The 23,548-nt window shown below is 45.5% G+C and overlaps 1 protein-coding gene across 5 annotated transcripts in view; it reads right to left on the reverse strand.

The window, feature by feature from the left end:
- Positions 1 to 23,548, reverse strand: part of LOC142749863 (stereocilin-like) — a 62,987-nt gene that overhangs the window by 25,176 nt on the left and 14,263 nt on the right. For all 5 annotated transcript variants that reach the window (XM_075858393.1, XM_075858391.1, XM_075858392.1 and 2 more), the window contains 8 exons: positions 22,531 to 22,569; positions 21,832 to 21,999; positions 21,024 to 21,173; positions 14,889 to 14,944; positions 13,317 to 13,437; positions 12,863 to 12,951; positions 11,955 to 12,090; positions 11,658 to 11,854 (listed from right to left, as the gene is read on the reverse strand). In XM_075858393.1, the coding sequence (XP_075714508.1) occupies positions 11,658 to 11,854; positions 11,955 to 12,090; positions 12,863 to 12,951; positions 13,317 to 13,437; positions 14,889 to 14,944; positions 21,024 to 21,173; positions 21,832 to 21,999; positions 22,531 to 22,569 (956 nt within the window). The remainder of the gene's footprint in view (positions 1 to 11,657; positions 11,855 to 11,954; positions 12,091 to 12,862; positions 12,952 to 13,316; positions 13,438 to 14,888; positions 14,945 to 21,023; positions 21,174 to 21,831; positions 22,000 to 22,530; positions 22,570 to 23,548) is intronic.

Raw genomic sequence — 23,548 nt, forward strand, 5'->3', positions numbered from 1 at the left:
TAAAAATAAATGACAAGGCATCTCAATATTTTATTTCTTATCCCACTATTCTAGTTAACAAAATGCTTTCTATCAAGGCATATGAACATCATAGAGGAGGGTCCCAAGTGGCAGACCTTGCCCAATCATGTATTACATGTTTGGCCATTCATTTTATAAAGGCTGGCATGTAATACTACATTTCTACTGCAATGGGTGCGGCAGGTAAAATACATTGCCAGTTGCAGCTTTCCCTGGCAATAACAACCGATCTCCATTTCTCCAGACTGACTTTTTTCGGAAACATTACCACTCCTGTTGATGGGTTGAGGCTGGTTTTGCAACTGATTTTGCCCCAGTTGTAGTCAGGGTTGCACCTGTCCATTAGGCGAGATGAGCTTCTCGTCTCAGGGGGTGGCCTTCTGTCTCTCTGAGGGGGCGGGGGCGCCACTGAAACCAGCTGCCTCCCACCCACTCCGGCAATATAATTGTACCTGCATCTATAGGACACAGATACAATTACATGCATAAGCGATGAATGGCCGGGCACAGAATGTGCCTTTCAGTCATGATGATGACGTCGTTGAAAGGCGCTGATTGGCCCTGCCAATCAGTGCCTTTCAAAGATGCAAACGGCGCGATGACGTTGAAAGGCGCTGATTAGCAGGGCAGAATGACTTGCGCTGATTAGCAGGGTAGAATTACTTGCAGGCCTGCATTGCCACAGGACGGCGGAAACAGAGTCAGGTGAGTATGTAAAGTTTTGTTTTTTCTCTTAAAAGTGTGAGTGGCATTATCTACAGGAGGCATTATCTACAGGGGGAGCTATATGGGGGGCACAATCTACAGGGAGGGGCTATATATAATGCACTATCTACAGGGGGGCTATATGCAGGGCACTATCTACAGGGGGGGGGCAATATGTGGGGCACTATCTACAGGGGGGCTATATGTAGGGCACTATCTACAGGGGGGCCATATGTGGGGTACTATCTACAGGGGGTCTATATGCAGGGCACTATCTACAGGGAGGCTATATGTGGGGCACAATCTACAGGGGGCGCAATATGTGGGACACTATCTACAGGGGGCTATATGTGGGGCACTATCTACAGGGGGGCTAAAAGTGGGGCACTATTTTAAGGACAGGCTATATGTTGGACCCTATTTACAGGGGGGCTATATGTAGGGCCCTATCTAAAGGGTGGGCTATATGTGAGGCACTATCTACAGGGGGCTATATGTGGGGCACTATCTACAGGGGGTTCTATGGGGGGCACTATCTACAGGGAGCACTGTGTGTGTGTGTCTGTGGGACACAGTGTATAGTGCTATTATAATCAGGCACACAGTGTATGGCACTATTATAATTATAGGTGCAGCGTATGGCGCTATTATATTTAGGCGCATAGTGTGTGGCACCATGAGAATTTTTTCTTCATTTATAGGTGCAGAAATGTTTGAAAAATGAGAAGCTAAAGACATCTAAGCGGCAAACTGCAGAAATTGGCTGTGGCCAGGAGAAGTCATCATAGAGGTCTGAACTGGATGAAGAAGAAAAGAGAAAAGGAACAACTACAATCTGAGATGTTACCTGTGAGTAACTTAATGTGAATGTTTATTCTGCTTCTAATCAGTACTGTAGTAACTGTAGGATCTGCAGCAATATGATGGGTGGTATGATTTTTTTTTGTGTTGTAAAACAGAAGATCCCAGCATATTTTTACCATTGTTTGGGCCATGCTGGGAGCTGTAGTTTTACAAACCTATACGGAAGGGGTTGCACTAAATTGAGATGTGTTTGTGCTGGTGTTGTATTTATGTTATGAGCTTTTGTAAAGGATCTGCCAGGTACAACTTCTGTGTATACGCCCATAGGTAATCAGTCTGCACCTGAGTCTATGTCTCTGAGACTGACTCCATCTTCCACCACTCAGGATGGCAGGCTTAGGAGTGGGAGAGCCTATCGCAGCCTGGCCAGACGGAGCTAGCTCCCGCCCTCTGTCTATTTATACCTGCCTTTCCTGTTCCTCCTTTGCTTGTGATTCTTCTCGTGTGGTTTCCTGGCCCAGCTACAGCTTCTGACTATTTGATCCTGCTCCATACTGACCCTGGCTTTCTGACTACTCTCCTGCTCTGCGTTTGGTACCTCGTTCACTCCTGATTTGACTCGGCTCGTTCACCACTCTGTTGCTCACGGTGTTGCCGTGGGCAACTGCCCCATTTCTCTTAGCTTTGTGTACCCTTGTCTGTTTGTCTCGTGCACTTACTGAGCGTAGGGACAGCCGCCCAGTTGTACCCCGTCGCCTAGGGCGGGTCGTTGCAAGTAGGCAGGGACAGAGTGGCGGGTAGATTAGGGCTCACTTGTCCGTTTCAATACCCCCATCATTACATAATCACAAGCCCTATACCTAGTCTACCCTGGTACTTTTTTAAACGCATCCAATGTTTTTTAAATGTGAATATGTACCTAATGCTGTCAGACACACCTGGTCTTATTTACTTTCTTGATTACTATGTGTTTTTTGGCGGTTATACTGTGCTGCTCTGTTATACCGATTTCTTTGCCTGACGAAGACGCATGTCCTGCGTTGAAACGCGTTGCATAATAAATCAACTCCTGATTACTCATCTGCCTTTCCTTCATGTCAAGTAGCGCTCTCCAAAAAATATCCAGTTTTATTTATATATTTCACTGAAATATACTACCCTTACCCTGGTCCCTGACACTACTATGGACCCACTTGAGACCCTGGCCCAGCAAATGCAGGGTCTCTCCCTACAGGTCCAGGCCCTGGCTCAGAGGGTCAACCAGCCTGACGCTACCATGGTAGTGCCCCTCACCTCACCTCTTGAACCCCACCTCAAGTTGCCTGACCGGTTCTCAGGGGACCGGAGGACTTTTCTCTCCTTTCGGGAGAGTTGTAGGCTCTACTTTCGCTTAAAGCCTCACTCCTCAGGTTCTGAGAGCCAGCGGGTGGGTATAATTATGTCCCGGCTCCAGGAAGGGCCCCAAGAGGGGGTCTTCTCCTTGGCTCCTGACGCCCCTGAACTTTCCTCCGTTGATCGTTTCTTTTCTGCTCTCGGACTCATATATGACGAGACTGACAGGACTGCCTTTGCCGAGAGTCAGCTGGTGACCTTACGTCAGGGTAAGAGACCTGTTGAGGAGCATTTTGCTGACTTTAGGAAGTGGTGCGTAGCTTCTCGGTGGAATGACCCTGCCTTAAGGTGCCAGTTTAGGTTAGGCCTGTCGAACGCCCTGAAAGACCTGCTAGTTAGCTATCCCTCTTCTGACTCCCTTGACCAGGTTATGGCTTTAGCGGTACGACTTGACCGACGTCTCAGGGAACGACAACTTGAACGTTTTTGTGTTTTCCCCTCTGACTCCCCCATGATGCCTCCCGAGGTCCCGTTGCTTCGCTCTTCCACGGAAGACTCGGAGGTACCTATGCAACTCGGGGCCTCCGTGTCCCCCCGACAACGTAGAGAGTTCCGCAGGAAGAATGGTCTCTGCTTCTATTGTGGGGATGACAAGCATCAAGTGAACACCTGTCCTAGGCGTAAGAATAAGCAGCCGGAAAACTTCCGCGCCTAAGTGATCATCGGGGAGGTCACTTGGGCGCACAGGTATTTCCCGTAAATATGAAATGTAATAAAATCTTGCTTCCCTTTCAGGTCTCTTTTGGTGGTAGGTCTGCTACCGGCAGTGCCTTCGTGGATTCAGTGTCTTCTGCTAATATCATGTCTGTGGAATTTGCTATGTCTCTAGCTATGCCTTTGATTGATTTGCCTAAACCTGTCCCTGTAGTGGGTATCGACTCCACTCCTCTTGCTAATGGTTATTTTACACAGCATACCCCTGTTTTTGAACTCCTTGTTGGCTCCATGCATTTGGAGCAGTGCTCTGTACTGTTGATGCAGGGATTATCGTCCGATTTGGTTTTAGGCCTTCCCTGGTTGCAGTTGCATAATCCCACGTTTGACTGGAATACTGGGGATCTTACCAAATGGGATAATGAATGCTTGACGTCATGTTTTTCTGTTAATTCTATTTCTCCCCCTGAGGAGGTGAACACGCTACCTGAGTTTGTTCAGGACTTCGCTGATGTTTTCTCTAAGGAGGCCTCTGAAGTGTTACCTCCTCATAGAGAATACGATTGCGCTATCGAATTGGTACCAGGAGCTAAGCTCCCTAAGGGTAGGATATTTAATCTTTCTTGTCCCGAACGTGAAGCCATAAGAGAGTATATCCAGGAATGCCTGGCTAAGGGTTACATTCGCCCCTCTACCTCTCCGGTAGGTGCTGGCTTCTTCTTCGTAGGGAAGAAGGATGGTGGTCTTAGGCCATGCATTGACTACCATAACTTGAATAAGGTCACTGTAAGGAACCAGTATCCCCTTCCTTTGATTCCTGATCTCTTTAATCAGGTTCAGGGGGCCCAATGGTTCTCTAAGTTTGATCTACGGGGGGCGTATAACCTTATCCGCATCAAAGAGGGGGATGAGTGGAAGACTGCGTTTAACACGCCCGAAGGTCATTTCGAATACCTCGTCATGCCCTTTGGGTTGTGTAATGCTCCTGCGGTCTTCCAGAATTTCTTAAATGAGATTTTAAGAGATTACCTGGGGGTATTTCTTGTAGTGTACCTTGATGACATACTGGTGTTTTCCAGGGACTTGTCCTCCCACATTGAACATGTCAGGAAGGTGCTCCAGGTCCTTCGGGAAAACAAACTGTTTGCGAAAACCGAAAAATGTGTGTTTGGGGTACAGGAGATACCATTTTTGGGTCAAATCCTCACTCCTCATGAATTCCGCATGGACACCGCCAAGGTCCAGGCTGTGGCGGAATGGGTCCAACCTGCCTCCCTGAAGGCGTTACAGTGTTTCTTGGGGTTCGCTAATTATTACAGGAGATTTATTGCTAACTTCTCGGTCATCGCTAAGCCTCTTACGGACCTCACTCGCAAAGGTGCTGATCTCCTCCACTGGCCTCCTGAGGCTGTCCAGGCTTTTGAGGTCCTTAAGAAGTGCTTTATCTCGGCCCCGCTGCTGGTTCAGCCCAAACAAATGGAGCCATTTATCGTGGAAGTTGACGCATCTGAGGTGGGAGTGGGGGCTGTCTTGTCCCAGGGTACCAGGTCCCTCACCCATCTCCGTCCCTGTGCCTACTTCTCCAGGAAGTTTTCGCCCACTGAGAGTAACTATGATATTGGCAACCGCGAACTCTTAGCCATTAAATGGGCATTTGAAGAGTGGCGCCACTTCCTGGAGGGGGCTAGGCACCAGGTAACGGTCCTTACCGACCACAAGAATCTGGTTTTCCTAGAATCTGCCCGGAGGCTAAACCCGAGACAAGCTCGATGGGCGCTATTTTTTACCAGATTCAACTTTTTGGTTACCTATAGGGCTGGGTCTAAAAATATTAAGGCCGATGCTTTGTCGCGTAGCTTCATGGCCAGCCCTCCTTCGGAGGAAGATCCTGCTTGTATTTTGCCTCCTGGTATAATCATTTCTTCTATTGATTCTGATTTAGTCTCTGAAATTGCGGCCGATCAAGGTTCAGCTCCCGGGAACCTTCCTGAGGACAAGCTGTTTGTTCCCCTGCAATTCCGGCTAAGGGTACTTAGGGAGAATCATGACTCCGCACTATCTGGTCATCCAGGCGTCCTGGGTACCAAACACCTCATTGCCAGAAACTATTGGTGGCCTGGGTTGCCTAAAGACGTTAAGGCTTACGTCGCCGCTTGTGAGGTTTGTGCTAGATCCAAGACTCCCAGGTCCCGACCAGCGGGCTTACTATGTTCTTTGCCCATTCCCCAGAGACCTTGGACCCATATCTCCATGGATTTTATCACCGATTTGCCTCCATCTCAAGGCAAGTCGGTGGTGTGGGTTGTAGTAGACCGCTTCAGTAAGATGTGCCACTTTGTGCCCCTCAAGAAACTACCCAATGCTAAGACGTTAGCTACCTTGTTTGTCAAACACATCCTGCGTCTCCATGGGGCCCCTGTCAATATTGTTTCGGACAGAGGGGTACAATTTGTTTCATTGTTTTGGAGAGCCTTCTGTAAAAAGTTGGAGATTGATCTGTCCTTCTCCTCTGCCTTCCATCCTGAAACTAATGGCCAAACGGAGAGGACTAATCAGTCTCTAGAACAATATTTAAGGTGTTTTATCTCTGACTGTCAATATGATTGGGTCTCATTCATTCCCCTCGCCGAATTTTCCCTTAATAACCGGGTCAGTAACTAGTCAGGGGTCTCCCCCTTTTTCTGTAATTTTGGGTTTAATCCAAGGTTCTCCTCCGTTTTACCTGGTAGTTCCAACAATCCCGAGGTAGAGGTCGTTCTTTGGGAACTGTGCACAGTCTGGGCCCAGGTTCAGAAGAACCTAGAGGCGTCCCAGAGCGTACAAAAAACTCAGGCTGATAGATGATGTTCTGCTAACCCCTTGTTTATGGTCGGGGATCTGGTGTGGTTATCGTCTAGGAACTTGCGCCTTAAGGTCCCGTCCAAGAAGTTTGCTCCCCGGTTTATTGGACCGTATAAGGTCATTGAAGTCCTCAATCCTGTCTCTTTCCGACTGGAGTTGCCCCCATCTTTTCGAATACACGATGTGTTTCATGCCTCCCTCCTTAAACGCTGCTCCCCGTCCTTGGCTCCCTCGAGGAAACCTCCTGTTCCCGTTCTCACCCCTGAGGGGGTGGAATTCGAGGTGGCCAAGATTGTGGACAGCAAGATGGTCCAAGGCTCCCTTCAGTACCTGGTCCATTGGAGAGGATACGGGCCTGAGGAGAGGACTTGGGTACCCGCCCGGGATGTTCATGCTGGGGTATTGGTCAGGAAGTTCCACCTTCGTTTCCCCAATAAACCAGGTCCACTTAGAAAGGGTCCGGTGGCCCCTCATAAAAGGGGGGGTACTGTAAAGGATCTGCCAGGCACAACTTCTGTGTATACGCCCATAGGTAATCAGTCTGCACCTGAGTCTATGTCTCTTAGACTGACTCCATCTTACACCACTCAGGATGGCAGGCTTAGGAGTGGGAGAGCCTATCGCAGCCTGGCCAGACGGAGCTAGCTCCCGCCCTCTGTCTATTTATACCTGCTTTCCTGTTCCTCCTTTGCTTGTGATTCTTCTCGTGTGGTTTCCTGGCCCAGCTACAGCTTCTGACTATTTGATCCTGCTCCATACTGACCCTGGCTTTCTGACTACTCTCCTGCTCTGCGTTTGGTACCTCGTTCACTCCTGGTTTGACTCGGCTCGTTCACCACTCTGTTGCTCACATTGTTGCCGTGGGCAACTGCCCCATTTCCCTTAGCTTTGTGTACCCTTGTCTGTTTGTCTCGTGCACTTACTGAGCGTAGGGACCGCCGCCCAGTTGTACCCCGACGCCTAGGGCGGGTCGTTGCAAGTAGGCAGGGACAGAGTGGCGGGTAGATTAGGGCTCACTTGTCCGTTTCCCTACCCCCATCATTACAGCTTTGTTCTAGTACTGTATTTATGTACTGTGCTTTGTTCTGGTGCTGTAAATATGTACTGAGCTTTGTTCTAGTGCTGTATATATGTACTGAGCTTGGTTCTATTGCTATATATGTAGGGAGCTTTGTTCTGGTGCTGTATTTATGTACTAAGCTTTGTTCTGGTGCTGTATATATGTACTGAGCTTGGTTATAGTGCTATATATATGTACTAAGCTTTTCTCTGGTGCTCTATTTATGTACTGAGCTTGGTTCTGATGATGTTATATATGTACTGAGCTTGGTTTTGGTACTGTATATGCATGAGCTTGGTTCTGGTACTGTATATATGTATGAGCTTTGTTCTGGTACTGTATATATGTACTGAGCTTGGTTTTGGTACTGTATATGCATGAGCTTGGTTCTGGTACTGTATATATGTATGAGCTTTGTTCTGGTACTGTATATATGTATGAGCTTTGTTCTGGTACTGTATATATGTGTAAAGGATCTGCCAGGCACAGCTTCTGTGTCAACGCCCATAGGTAATCAGTCTTCACCTGCTTCTATGTCTGTGAGACTGACTCCATCTTCCACCACTCAGGATGGCAGGCTTAGGAGTGGGAGAGCCTATCACAGCCTGGCCAGACGGAGCTAGCTCCCGCCCTCTGTCTATTTATACCTGCCTTTCCTGTTCCTCCTTGCTTGTGATTCTTCTCGTTTGGTTTCCTAGCCCTGCTGCAGCTTCTGTACTATTTGACCCTGCTTCATATTGACCCTGGCTTACTGACTACTCTCCTGCTCTGCGTTTGGTACCTCGTACACTCCTGGTTTGACTCGGCTCGTTCTCCACTCTTGTTGTTCACAGTGTTGCCGTGGGCAACTGCCCCATTTCCCTTTGCTTCTGTGTACCCTTGTCTGTTTGTCTGTTGTGCACTTATTGAGCGTAGGGACCGTCGCCCAGTTGTAACCCGTCGCCTAGGGCGGGTCATTGCAAGTAGGCAGGGACTGAGTGGTGGGTAGATTAGGGCTCACTTGTCTGTTTCCCTACCCCCATCATTACAATATGAGCTTGGTTTTGGTACTGTCTGTATGTACTGAGCTTTGTTCTGGTACTGTATTTATGTACTGAGCTTGGTTCTGGTTCTGTTTTTATGTACTGAGCCTTGTTCTGGAGCTGTATATATGTACTGAGCTTGGTTTTGGTGCTGTATTTATATACTCACCTTTGTTCTGGTGCTGTATATATGTACTCACCTTTGTTCTGGTACTGTATATGTATGAGCTTTGTTCTGGTACTGTATATATGTACTGACCTTGATTCTGGTGCTGTATTTATGTACTGAGTTTAGTTCTGGTGTTGTATTTATGTACTGAGCTTTGTTCTGGTGCTGTATATACAGTGGATATAAAACGTATACACACCACTGTTAGAATGCCAGTTTTTGTCATGTTACAAAATTAGTACAAGATGAATAATTTCATAACTTTTTTCCCACTTTAATGTGACCCACAATCTGAACAATTCCATTGAAAAACAAACTGAAATGTTTTAGAGTGGAAAAATAAAAATAAAAAACAAACATAATGTGGTTGCATAAATATCCTTAAACTAATACTTTGTTGAATTACCCTTTTATTTTATGACAGCATTTGGTCTTTTTAAATACAACACCAGAATCAAACTCAGTACATAAATACAACACCAGAACCAAACTCAGTACATAAATACGACACCAGAACCAAACTCAGTACATAAATACAACACCAGAACCAAGCTCAGTACATATAAACAGTACCAAAACCAAGCTCATGCATATATACAGTATCAAAACCAAGCTCATACACTGAACATCACCAAAAAAACACCATACCCACAGTGAAGCATGATGGAGGCAGTATTTTGCTTTGGGGCTGTATTTCTGCAGCTGGAACTGGGGCTTTAGTCAAGGTGAAGGGAATTATGAACAGTTCCAAATATCAGTCAATATTGGCACAAAACCTGCAGACCTCTGCTAAAAAGCTGAAGATGAATTTCACGTTTCAGCACGACAACAACACAAAGCATATCTCCAAATCAACAAAAGAATGGCTTCACCGGAAGAAGATCAAATTTTTTTAATGGCCGAGGCAGAGCCCAGATCTTAAAGAGGCTGTCACCAGAATACAAGTGCCCTATCTCCTTCATAATCTGATCGGCGCTGTAATGTAGATAACAACAGTGGTTTTTATTTTTAAAAACTATAATTTTTGTGCAAGTTATGAACAATTTTCGATTTATGATAATTAGTTTCTTAATGCCCAACTGGGCGTTTTTTTACTTTTGACCAAGTTGGCGTTGTAAAGAGGAGTGTATGATGCTGACCAATCAGCGTCATACACTTCTCTCCATTCATGTCCATTTGTATTCACAGCACAGCGTGATCTCGCGAGATCATGCTGTGCTGTCACATACACCCACATTAACTTTACTGAAGTATCTTGAGAGTGAATAGACATTGCCTCCAGCCAGGATGTGATGTCTATTCACACTCCAGACACTTCAGTAAAGTTACTGTGGGACTCACTCTCGGCACAGCGTGATCTCGCGAGATCACGCTCTGAATGACAGCACAGCGTGATCTCGTTAGATCACGTTGTACTGTGTGATTAAGCCCCACATAAATTTTACTGAAGTGTCGGGAGTCTGAATAGACATCGCATCCTGCCTGGAGGCAATGTCTATTCACTCTCAAGACACTTCAGTAAAGTTAATGTGGGTGTATGTGACAGCACAGCGTGATCTCGCAAGATCACGCTGTGCTGTGAATACAAATGGACATGAGTGGAGAGAAGTGTATGACGCTGATTGGTCAGCGTCATACACTTCTCTTTACAATGCCTACTTGGTCAAAAGTAAAAAAATGCCCAGTTGGGCATTAAGAAACTTATTAGCATAAATCTAAAATTGTTCATAACTTGCTCAAAAATTATAGTTTTTCAAAATAAAAAAACACTGTTGTTATCTACATTTTAGCGCCGATCAGTTCTGGCACTTTATATATGTGCTGAGCTTGGTTCTAGTGCTGTATTTATGTATTGAGCTTGGCTCTCGTGCCGCATATATGTATGAGCTTGGTTCTGGTGCTGTATGTATGTATGAGTTTTGTTCTGGTGCTGTATTTATGAACCGAGCTTGGTTTTAGTGCTGTATTTATGTACTGAGCTTGGTTGTGGTACTGTATATATGTATGAGCTTGGTTCTAGTGCTGGATTTATGTACTGAGCTTGGTTGTGGTGTTGTATATATGTATGAGCTTTGTTCTGGAGCTGCAATTATGTAGGATATATTTATAATAAGAAAATTGAAGGGCAGATGAATTGTTTTCAATTCATTGTATATTTAATGGGAACCTGTCAGGTAGTTTTAATCCCTTGAACCGCCACCATGACTTGACAATATTCCCAAACATTCCCACGTGTTTTTTTCAGATGCAGCAAAATCTATCAAATCAACTTTTAAAACGGTGCACACTATATGCTAATTACTCATTAAAGGGTCATCGGGCGGTGCCGCTATCTTGAAGAGTCACCTAGTCCTGCCTCCAAACCCACCTATCCATGCTTGATTGACATCCCCTGGCTGTTATACATCACTGCAAGTCTCCTCCAACTTTCTCGGATGCGCCATTGTCCTCTACTACTTGGGCACGAACCGTGCAGCGAGGTGTACTCTGCCCGGTTTCATTGCTGCAGCGGGCATGCCAGGGAAGTACAAGGCATCCACAAGAGTTGGAGGAGGCTGGTGATGATGTAGAACAGCCAAGGGATGTCAATCAAGATCTGGGGGGCGCCATTTCAATTTTCACCTCAGACAGCAGAAAAGCTAGAATCGGCCCTGGTTGGAGTGATGCTGTTTCTGGGGGGAAAAAACTGACCTATGTTTCTAATCTCAGACAGCTTCTTCAAAGGGGTATTTCCAGAATCAATAATTATCACCTATCCACAGGATTGTGAGAACAGGGATCCCAAACCCCCAGATTCGCATCACTGCTCCCCCTGTGGCAGCATGCATGCTCTACCATGCAATGTCCTCCTTACTGCGGTCTAACAATGAGGAGCAACGGGGGTTCGTGACTCTCATTCTCACGATCGGTGCAGGTCCTAACATCTACTGATTGATCTGCTGAAGTATATACTGAAATTGTTCGGATTCCTGCATCACTGGGTACATACCCAAAGCCCTGTGTCTCTTGCAGCAGTTGTGATAAAGGCAGCTGTGTTTCTTGAGGATAGCAGTAATTTGTCACTCGTTCCACATTCTGTAGCATCATTCCCTGAGACAATGTAAGAAAAGCTGAGCCTCTGACAAATGGAGTTAAGACCCCAAGAACAATAAATTGTGCCTGTGTGGAAGTGGTTCCTGCTGAATTCTGCAAAGAAAGATAGTTTTGTGATAACAAATATTAGTGTTTATATAAACATATATATATCCGTGAAAAGTATTCAAACTCCACACATAAGTCCTCTCACCAAACAACTTATTAGAGCATCAAGCAAGACGAAGCGACGCTGTTGAGGTAAGGCAGCCACAGACTGAGCTTCTGATTTCAGTATGTTCAGTACATGTCTGCAGCTCTTGGCTGGGAGTAGAGACACAGCACTGGTCCTAAAACAGAGAGAGAGTTAGGTTGGAAAATAAATAAAAGGCACCTGATGCTCAAACAATATAGGGCTGATAGTGGGAAGTTCCCATAATTCCAGGACTGGCATTTCATTGGATGATGCTCTGAGCAGTACCTTCTGTTAGTGCCCCCCCCCACCGCCAATATGGCATACTGTCATACGGTGTAGAAATAACTACTTCATATAGTACCTAAATAAAGAATGAACAATGGAACAATCAAAGGGGTGGTACAGTAGTGAAGCAATAACCAGTTTTCCCTTATCCACTGAAAACATGAAAACTGGTAGATCAGTGGGGGGTCCAACCACTGGGACCCCCAGCATTTGCCAGAAAGAGGGGTCCCTTTTCCCCCATTTGAGTGGAGCAGCGGTCGATCATGTGCGCTGCCGCTTTAATCAAAGTCTATGGGATTGACGGAGATGTCCGAGCATTGTACTCAGCTATCTCCGTCAGTCTCACAGGCTTTAAATGGAGCGCAAGCACGCGCAGTGCATAGGTGAAAACTGGTTATAGCTCTTCAGAACCGAAATATTCCTTTCTTAACATTCACTAATGTAGTAATCATTAATCAATTAATTATATTTTAAAGTTCTTTTAGGGACCTTAAAATGTAGGTTTTAAAATTAGTTGTACCTTAAAGAACAGCTAAACCCAAAGCTTGTGAGATACATCTAGCACTGAGGGATTTGATTTACCATAACTTTTACCATACAACATTACTTTTCTATCATATATGTTGATCTCTTTGACTTACTGAATCTCGGCAATCATTTGTGAGCTTAAACTTTTCAACAGTGTTAAGGATGGAGGAAGGGGGATTACTTTATCCAGTGCACAGCGGACCTAAACAGAACCAGAGATGGGAATAGATATAACAGTTATATCAAACTTTACAGTATCTGTCGCATATGTGATAGACAGCCAGTACTTGTGATCGGCCAACCACTGTGTATGTAAGCTAAATAGAGATAAGAGAAGCTACATCCACATTTAGCAGATCCCCAGCATCTGTTTATCTGGGTATGTCTAATAAGAGGTATAGCAGTAGTGCATAAGAGATTAAATAACAGTAAATATCACATATATTTATATATATCTCAGATATCTTCTATTTTGATGTCTAATTCCAGAATTTGCTGATAAGTGAAAACTCTTCTGAAGTCAATTCAGTGCAAACAATGAACGAAGGCTCCATTATTTATTCTCACCACATGCTGGGGCAATGAGTTGATGACATCACGAAACTTTTCTATAGCTTGTATGGTGTTATCTTGCAGAAGACTTCTGAGGGAATCACAGTTCGTTCCAGTCACGGAATTTGCTGAGGACCTAAAAGTCATAAGTAGAAGACAATAGAGAGCTATCATACAATGTACTTGGGATGGAGGATTTGAATTTGGAGACATGAACATAACATAGATACATAAGGTGCGATATGTTGATATAAATTATTTTATGGAATAATTTTGGAAGCAAAAAATGGGGATCAATGGGATGAGGTTCCAGGAAGTGGTTTTATTTGTAAAAATTGTAGATTAATTTGGTAAAAGAATGACAAGCACCAATGATTGATTCCTAATAAAATACCAGAGAAGTTACTCTTCAAGGGAGAAGATGCTAGCAATGAATATGTACCCCCACCTGGTGCTGGCACATCTCACCACACCACCCAACTTAGGACAGGAAGACCTGGTGCTTGTCCACTTGCCCCTTTCCCAACTCCTGATGTAGAGATACAAAACCTTTTATACTTTTATGGTATTTTTGTGATGCCTATAAAGAAGAGGAGCCATGTTCAAGTTAACGCTACCCATGGGGAAGTAGGATGGGGTAAAAAATTTGGGAATGGGTATGTTTGAGTATGGCAGATAACAGAAGGATGCAGGAAAATATAACAGGGTTAGTGAATATGATAATTTAGTCCAGGGGTGTTTACCCCCCCCCCCAAAAAAAAAATGTGTGTGCATGTATTTATATGTGTATGTAAGTCTATATATGTATATACTACAATCCTATGGCTATGGATAGCATTAGATACAGTGGCTCAGCAGACATTATCACACATGATAGGATTAGATATAGGGCCCAGCTAGCTGACAGTGCAGCTCCAGAGTTGGACCCAGGAAAGGTAAGTATAAGAATTGCTTCGCTTTCTACTTCTGATTCGAGGACTACTTGGATTACAGCTTTTTTTTATTCTCAATAAAATGGTTAACGAGGATTTTGTGGGGGTTTTTATTGCAAGAAAATATTTTTTCTATGTCCTTGTATTTTTTTAAACTTTATTACTTCCGCCTTAGTTATGTCCGCTGGCTGAATGACAGCGTCCATGACTAAGGTTTAGTGTTAGCAGGTGAAAAGGCTAACACTAACACCCATTATTAGCCCATACCCACCGCCACCAGGGGTGTCGGGAAGAGCTGGGTACGATCCAGTACCCAACCATGTGTAGGGATGGTCTGGTACTGGGGTGGCCGCAGGCTGGTATTATTCAGCTGGGAAAGCCAAAAAACAGTGGCCCTTCCGACCCTGATAATGCTAGTCTGCTGCTGTTTTGTATCTGGTTGGTTATGAAAAATGGGGGTGGCTTGGGCCCCGAAAGCCCGGTGCTAGCAACGCCACTGATTTAGTTAGTCATTTTGCTTCTATAACAAATAACCATGTATTCGTTTATATTAGTTCATCATTGTAGGGGTGGCATACAGGAGGTATAGAAGGTTTAGCAGGAGAGATATCTTTCCATAAACAGAGTTTGCGGGATAGAGGCATCACAAACCAACCTGACTCCATCTGATATACGACTCATCTGTGTGGCCTCACGGATCAGCAGCAGCGCCTTGTACATGAGGAAGACAATTTATTGTATTCATATATACAAGTGTGACTTGATGTCTCTATATCTCTAGATAAACATATCATACAACATTGATTTGCACTTTACATGAAGGAAATCTAGAGCCATAAATGAATAACATTGTGACACACAAGGCTAAATATGTGTATCATGGGTGAATATTGTTATTCTTGGGTGTCTGGGTGTCATGTGTTTTCTATCTATCATCTATCTGTCTGTCTGTCTGTCTGTCTATCTAATGAGTGACGATTTCTTTATGCGTTTCTGTGTCATTCCAAAAATGAGGTCATCTTGAAATATGACAAATCTAAGATGTGACGGATTTATTAAGAGGCGCACGCAGGGCCGCCATCAGGGGGGTATTAGGGGTAGTAGTGTAGGGGGCCCGGCCAAACTTAATTGAAAGGGGGGCCCGGCCACTGCCGCGACTTGCCTTTGGTAGAAAAAAACAGGCACCTGCAATGGGGCCTCTTTTTTTCACCAAAACAATGTCGTGAGCTGCGGGCCCCCCTCTCGTGAAACACCGCCGTGAGCTGCGGGCCCCCCTCTTATCACCGCCGCGAAACACCGCCCGCTTGAGCGCGAACGACCGCAAGCGCGCGCGCCCATGCGCGAACGACCAGGCGCCCCGCCGAGAGGGAGGCGGTGCGCCCGCAACACAAGATCTAGGGGGAAGGACAGCCACACTGGACAGCGCCGCAGTCTACTTACCTGCTGGCCCGCCTGCGACTTGTCCTCCTCGTCCTCCTCGTCCTCCTCGTCCGCCTCCGACTCCGCCTCCTCGTCCTCCTCGTCCGACTCCGCCTCCTCGTCCGACTCCGCCTCCTCGTACGACTCCGCCTCCTCGTACGACTCCGCCTCCTCGTCCTTCTTCTCCAGAGCGTGGCTGCGTAAGGAGAGGGGGAGGAGTCTAGTTGTTGCGCGGCGGCAGTTCTACGATCCCTGCCATTTTCTGGAGCCTGGAGCCTGGAGGTGAAGGACGACATCTGGACCGAAGACATCGCCTGAAGAGGACTGGAGTGGGAGCAGCTCTTCTGACACGGTGAGTAAAGTGTCTCAAAGTGCTGTTTATGTATGGCCCTGTTCACACAGAGTATTTTGCAGGCCGAAAAAATCTGCCTCAAAATTCCTTAAAGAATTTTGAGGCAGATTTTGACCTGCCCACACTATCTTGCTGCGTTTTTTGCCCGCTGCGATTGAGGACAGCAGACAAAAAACGCAGGGAAAAATGCATTTTCTGCCTCCCATTGATTTCGATGGGCGGTCAGAGGCGGAACCGTGGCAAGAAAGGATGTGCTGCTTTTTCTTTTTTCCGCGACTGGCTCCCATTGATTTCAGATTAAATCAATGGGAGGCGGTTTTGGAAGTTGTTTGGTGCTGATTCTGACGCAGTGTCCGAGTCAATATCAAGGCCCAAAAACTCTGTGAACTGGGCCTTATTGTTAGGGCTTATTCAGACGAACATGTAATACGTCCGTGCAACACGCGTGATTTTCACGCGCCTCGCACGGACCTATGTTACTCTATGGGGTCGTGCAGACTGTCAGTGATTTTCACGCAGCGTGTGTCCGTGTGTCCGCTGCGTAAAACTCACGACATGTCCGATATTTGTGCATTGTTCGCGCATCACGCACCCATTGAAGTCAATGGGTGCGTGAATGTCACGGCCAGCACTTCCGCAGCCGTATAAACTATGAATGAAAACAGAAAAGCACCACGTGCTACAAACATACAAACAGAGTGTCATAATGATGGCGGCTGCGCGAAAATCACGCAGCCACGCATCATACGCTGCTGACACACGGAGCGGTTATGACCTTTTGCATGCGCTAAACGCCACGTTTTTGCGCACACAAAAAGCACACGCTCGTGTGAATCCGGCCTTAGGGTAGGAACACACTAGGCATGAACACTGCGGATTTTATGCAACACATTTTATTGTGGAAAATCCGCAGCGTATCACAGTCGCAGCAGAGTGGATGAGATTTAAACAAATCTCATCCACACGCTGCAAAAAAAATGGACCTGCCGTGTGGCTTTTGGCTTTTTAAGCCGCAGCTTGTCAATTTATGCTGCAGAATCGCTGCTCCTCAGTTGCGGAAATGCTGCGGTTCTGCCGCAAAAAGCACACATGAGAAAAAAAAAAAAGGTACTTTTTTTAAATTTATAAAAAAGTTTAGACTTGCCCCGGCCGTAGTCCTGGTGACGCGATCCTCTATTCTTAGCGCAGCCCGGCCTCCTGTCATGACGTTTCATCCCATGTGACTGCTGCAGCGGTCACATGGTCTACAACGTCATCCCAGGAGGCGGGGCTACGTTCAGAAGAGAGAGATGCGTCACCTAAACTACAGCCGGGGCAAGTCTAAACTTTTTTTTCCCTGCAGGATTCCCGCAGCGGACATGCCTCACGAAACCTGCGCCACTATTTGGTGCGGTTTTGCTGGCGGAATTCCCTGCGGCTACCGGGGCGGATAAGCTGTGGAGTTTAACTCAGCATATCCGCCTAGTGTGTCCCTTATGATGTCGCTCCTGGAGCTGCTGCCGGTCTCTAAATAGGCAGTTGGTCCAGTAGAATTTGGAATAATTTTTTTTTGTGAACCAGCTTAAAAAAACACAAAACTTTTGCCTGTTCACATCACTGTTCGCTTCCGTTCCGGGGTTCCGTCTGAGGTTTCTGTCGGGTGAACCCTGCAACGGAAAGTGAAAGTGACAGCACAGCTTCCGTTTCAGTCACCATTGATCTCAATGGTGACGGAAACATCGCTAATGGTTTCCGTTCGTCACCATTCCGGCAGGTTTTCGGAATCAATAGCGTAGTCGACTGCGCTAATGGTGACGGAAACGGAAGCTGTCACTTTCACTTTCCGTTGCGGGGTTCACCCGACGGAAACCTCAGACGGAACGGAAGCGAACGGTGATGTGAACAGGCCCTAACACAAAAGTTTTGTATTTTTTTAAGCTGGTTCACAAAAAAAAATAATTCCAAATTCTACTGGACCAATTGCCTATTTAGAGACCGGCAGCAGCTCCAGGAGCGACATCATAAGGAACACACTAGGCGAATATGCTGAGTAAAACGACACAGCTTATCCGCCCCCGGTAGCCGCAGGGAATTCCGCCAGCAAAACCGCACCAAATAGTGGCGCAGGTTTCGTGAGGCGTGTCCGCTGCGGGAATCCTGCAGGGAAAAAAAAGTTTCGACTTACCCCGGCCGTAGTTTAGATGACGCATCTCTCTCTTCTGAACGTAGCCCCGCCTCCTGGGATGACGCTGTAGACCATGTGACCGCTGCAGCAGTCACATGGGATGAAACGTCATGACAGGAGGCCGGGCTGCGCTAAGAATAGAGGATCGCGTCACCAGGACTACGGCCGGGGCAAGTCTAAACTTTTTTATAAATTTAAAAAAGTGCCTTTTTTTTTTTTTCTCATGTGTGCTTTTTGCGGCAGAACCGCAGCATTTCCGCAACTGAGGAGCAGCGATTCCACAGAATACATTGACACGCTGCGGCTTAAAAAGCCAAAAGCCACACGGCAGGTCCATTTTTTTTGCAGCGTGTGGATGAGATTTGTTCTAATCTCATCCTTTCTGCTGCGACTGTAATACGCTGCGGATTTTCCACAATAAAATGTGTTGCATAAAATCCGCAGTGTTCATGCCTAGTGTGTTCCTACCCTAAGGCCGGATTCACACAAGCGTGTGCTTTTTGTGTGCGCAAAAACGTGGCGTTTTGCGCATGCAAAAGGTCCATAACAGCTCCGTGTGTCAGCAGCGTATGATGCGCGGCTGCGTGATTTTCGCGCAGCCGCCATCATTATGACACTCTGTTTGTATGTTTGTAGCACGTGGTGCTTTTCTGTTTTCATTCATAGTTTATACTGCTGCGGAAGTGCTGGGCGTGATTTTCACGCACCCATTGACTTCAATGGGTGCGTGATGCGCGAACAATGCACAAATATCGGACATGTCGTGAGTTTTATGCAGCGGACACACGGACACACGCTGCATGAAAATCACTGACAGTCTGCACGGCCCCATAGAGTAACATAGGTCCGTGCGAGGCGCGTGAAAATCACGCGCGTTGCACGGACGTATTACACGTTCGTCTGAATAAGCCCTAACAATAAGGCCCAGTTCACAGAGTTTTTGGCCCTTGATATTGACTCGGACACTGCGTCAGAATCAGCACCAAACAACTTCCAAAACCGCCTCCCATTGATTTAATCTGAAATCAATGGGAGCCAGTCGCGGAAAAAAGAAAAAGCAGCACGTCCTTTCTTGCCGCAGTTCCGCCTCTGACCTGCCATCGAAATCAATGGGAGGCAGAAAATGCATTTTTCCCTGCGTTTTTTGACTGCTGTCCTCAATCGCCGCGGGCAAAAAACGCGGCAAGATAGTGTGGGCAGGTCAAAATCTGCCTCAAAATTCGTTGAGCGGTTCCAGGCGGTCGCGGGTGCGCATGCGCGGGAGTTTGCGGGTGCGCGCGATCGGTCGCACGGGCGGCAGTGTTTGACGGCCCCCATGACGACCCCCATGCTACCCAGGGCCGCCATCAGGGGGGTTATTATGGGTACTGATGTGAGAGGCCCGGCCAAACCTAATTGAAAGTGGGCCCGCAGCTCACGACATTCTTTTGGTGAAAAAAACGGGCCCCATTGCAGGAGCCTGTTTTTTTTCTACCAAAGGCAAGTCGCGGCGGTTGCCGGGCCCCCCTTTCAATTAGGTTTGGCCGGGCCTCTCACATCAGTACCCATAATACCCCCCCTGATGGCGGCCCTGGGTACCATGATATAGTGCTGGACGGAGTACCGTTAACAGGCGGTGCCACGGTAGGGGTGCCCAGAAAATTTAGCTGTAGGGGGCCCTGAAATTCCTGATGGCGGCCCTGGGCGCACGCGTCTTAATAAATCTGTCGCATCTTTCCCCTGACCTTGCACCAACTGTGCGCAAACCATTCCCTTCCCGATTGGACAACATTAGACATAAAATAAAAATAATTTATGCTTCTCTTCGCTTCCCTCTTCCGGGTCCCCTCAGGCTCAGCACGCCTTGGCTCATACAATGTCTTGATGCTGAGTAGCGACCGGGCCTTTTATGTGACTCAGCACTCAACGTCCTGACTGCTGCATCACATACAACGTCCTGACGCTGCCCGGCATCAGGACATTGTATGAACTGTGGCCTGCTAAGGGAGCCTGAGGGGACTGGAAAAGGAGAAGCGAAGAGCAGCAGTGAGGTGAGCATACATTTTTTTTTTAATTGCCCAATGAGGAAGGGGGGTAGTCTGATCGGGGGAGGCAAGACACGGGGCTCGGCATGGGCCTTTATCGTGCTATGCCCCACAGAGTGAAATCTACGGCAGTTAGGGGCTGGTGTAGATTTCCTCTATTATTTACGCCACTTTTCTGCCAGCATAAAATTTTGGACCTTGTGTGACTTTTCTGCGCCAGAAAACTGGCATAGAAAGGGTGATGAATTCCCTCAACTGCCTGCAAATGGTACCCTGCTGTGAATGTGATAAGTGTGTGATTGTCACATTAACCTCCTAATACTCATTAACATGAACACTCAATATAAGTATGACGTATTTATATAGAATATTTGATGTTCATGTTACAGAGTAAACTCCAGAATTTAATGAAAATCACAAGTCATAGAATGAAAATACAAAATACAAGAAAATACAAATTCTTTCATTACTAGAAAAAGTGATATATTTTCCTGTTTTGTTTTACACTCTTGAGAAGTGTGGGGACTAACTTGTGAATGGTTGGTGGGAAATCTATGGGAAGTATATCACTGCAAAACAGCGCTGTATGGAGGCACCTGAAGTCCATAAGAGACTCCAAGCACATGGTTGTGCCATATTCATGAGGCCTTAAAAGTATTCAACAACTGTAAATAAATGAAACATTAGTGTGGCCCTAAAACCGTGTTTCCAGATTTTTTCTACTAACCAGGAGAAGCAGGAACTTTCAGTACAATTTATAAAGACCATGAAAGTAACATTATATGTATGCAGACATTATCAATACAATTAACTGATTATAAAGGGTCCTACCTGCTGCTGGCTCCACTTCACCCCAGCCATAGGCCTCAGATTGGACAGGCTAGACAGTACTTCTTTGCTTCTTGTACGTAACATAATCAGTGGCAATGATGGTAGAAGAGGACCCAGCTCCATAAGCTTTAGTGAAACATTCCCTGATGCCTGTATATGACAAATACATATCAAATGGAAATATGTTAATATATAATATATAATACAAGTACAGGATCCTACATTGAGTAAAGAGGCCCCATACCCCCACCCCCCCCCCCCCCCCATGTCCTAGTTTACATTTTCACACTACCAATCTGGAATCAGGGCCTGGTGCAGATTTACCCTCTATGTAGACCCTCCTTCCCTTGGTTTTTTTTATGCTGTGGTGTCTGTAAAGCAAAGTTGAGGTCAACTTAAACTGGCGCCCACTCCAATAACCCTTTTAGAAGCAAGTAAGGCTGTTTTTTGAAATGTATGCCCCAGAAGAGTAAACATCATTTAGTGCACTACATACAGATGTGTCCACCCTTAACTTTTGCTTTAATTTGGTTAAGGACTCAATTTCTCATAAAACAAATTCAATACAATATCGCGACATGCTATAAAAACCCTCCACAAGTTGCAATTCATATCACAACCACTGGGAGGTCACACATAAACACATATATTACATTGACATCTCGTGACAGAGTCTCGCAAAATCATGTATTTTCAAAGCTGGTCATCTCGCGCCACACATCTCAGGATATGTTGAGATATGAGGAAGGGTATGAAAGGACACATCCATATTAACAAAAACAGAAACGATTTTGACATCTACACATACCCACATTGTCCTGAAGACAGCCATAATTTGAGCAGAACTTAGCATATCTGCATTACTGGTCAGGCCTGGCAGTAGCTTTACAAGCTGATTGGTTGATAACGTCTGAAGAATCGTAGGACTGATCCCCAACACCAAGGAACCCAAATGTGACAACACTTCATCTGAGACCTGTGTGTGGGAGATTTGGTTTAATATAGAACGTTCATGTCTACAAAGACATAATAAAGGTAAATACATAAACCACATGGTGGATTACATTAACACCTAAATATTACATCCATGTGGCTGCTCTAACAATTGATAGTATGGTGGACATTTCAATGACCATGGAATTAATGGCCGACATTTGGTCTTAGAAAAAGTGACAAAGTCTGAACTACTTAGAACCAATCTTGCACTAATGCATACAGTCATATAAGAGCAGTAGGGGTGGTACTGCCCTCAGGGGATCAGACAAATGAGGAGCTTGCTGTGCCAGTTGCTCCCTCCACTATAGAAAGGATTGTACGAGATTAAGAAAAAGGGTATTTTTTTTTCCCAAAAATAAGATGTTACTCTATTCTCTCATGTGATGTGTGTGGTATTGGAGCTCAGCCCAACTCACTTATAATAAAATCGTGTCCTGACCTCTGCATTTATGGGATTTCTAAATGATATATTGTGATACATTGATTTAGGCACACACTGCTTCAGACTCACATTTCCTGGATTTAGGACCTTCTGAACAAGCTCCCGTGCCTAAAATACATACAGAAATAAATGCAAAATTAAAGTAAATGACAACAATGTACTGTGTGCATACCTACACACATACATGTGAATCCCAATTCGCAGGACTTTTAAGCACCGCCGTTGCTCCACTCAGGAATATTCCCAAAAGGTCTAGAAATGCTTCTTTTATTAAAAAAAAAACCTGCTACAGAAGCGCTGCAAATATGCTGTGGAAAATCTGCAGCCTTTCCGTCCTGTGTTAATCAAGGCAAAATGTTCTGGTTAGGGCTATGTACAAAACCACTTCATGGCAACGGATCCAATTAAGTTATTTTTGGTCCATTTGGTTTCAGTTTTTCTGCTGCATACTTATCTACTCCTACCGTCAAAAGGCAACAGAAACCTGACAGAACGTAGACCACAGCAATGTGAACAGAGACTTATTGTTAGATAAACCCTCTAATAACTGCTACTTTTTGCCTCAACATATGATATATTTGTAGTTGTTATTATCACAGTCATTATTATGCTATTTGTACGTAAATCAGAAAGATCCAAATATAAAGGTTAGATATACAATAAGCTATAACCCAAAACATTTAGTGAAACCAATAAACTGTTAAAACGTCTGCTGCCATCTTGTGGACAATATGTAAATTACAGCTCTTTGTGCAGATTTTTATCTGAAGTTGATATAAAAGAAAATAAAAAAACTTTTTACACAAATCTCAAAGCAACATGCAATATAGGCCTGTCCTTATATTATATCCATAAGTTTCCTGTCTTTCATTCTTTATAAAGTGTTCTGTCATTGTAATGATAGCGTATGATATGTTCACGTTTCATTATATTAGTGGAGTGAGTATAATGAATGCTAAATTAGATTTTGCCCTTATGTTTATGATAAAAGATGTGGGTGCAAGCCCTGGGGAGCAGACCGAGATCGCAGCTATACAGTAATCCCAAAAACAGGCAGCACACCGTAGTTGAAGTGTAAAAATAGAGG

Source organism: Rhinoderma darwinii, chromosome 3, assembly GCF_050947455.1.
Source record: "Rhinoderma darwinii isolate aRhiDar2 chromosome 3, aRhiDar2.hap1, whole genome shotgun sequence".
NCBI lineage: Eukaryota > Metazoa > Chordata > Amphibia > Anura > Rhinodermatidae > Rhinoderma > Rhinoderma darwinii.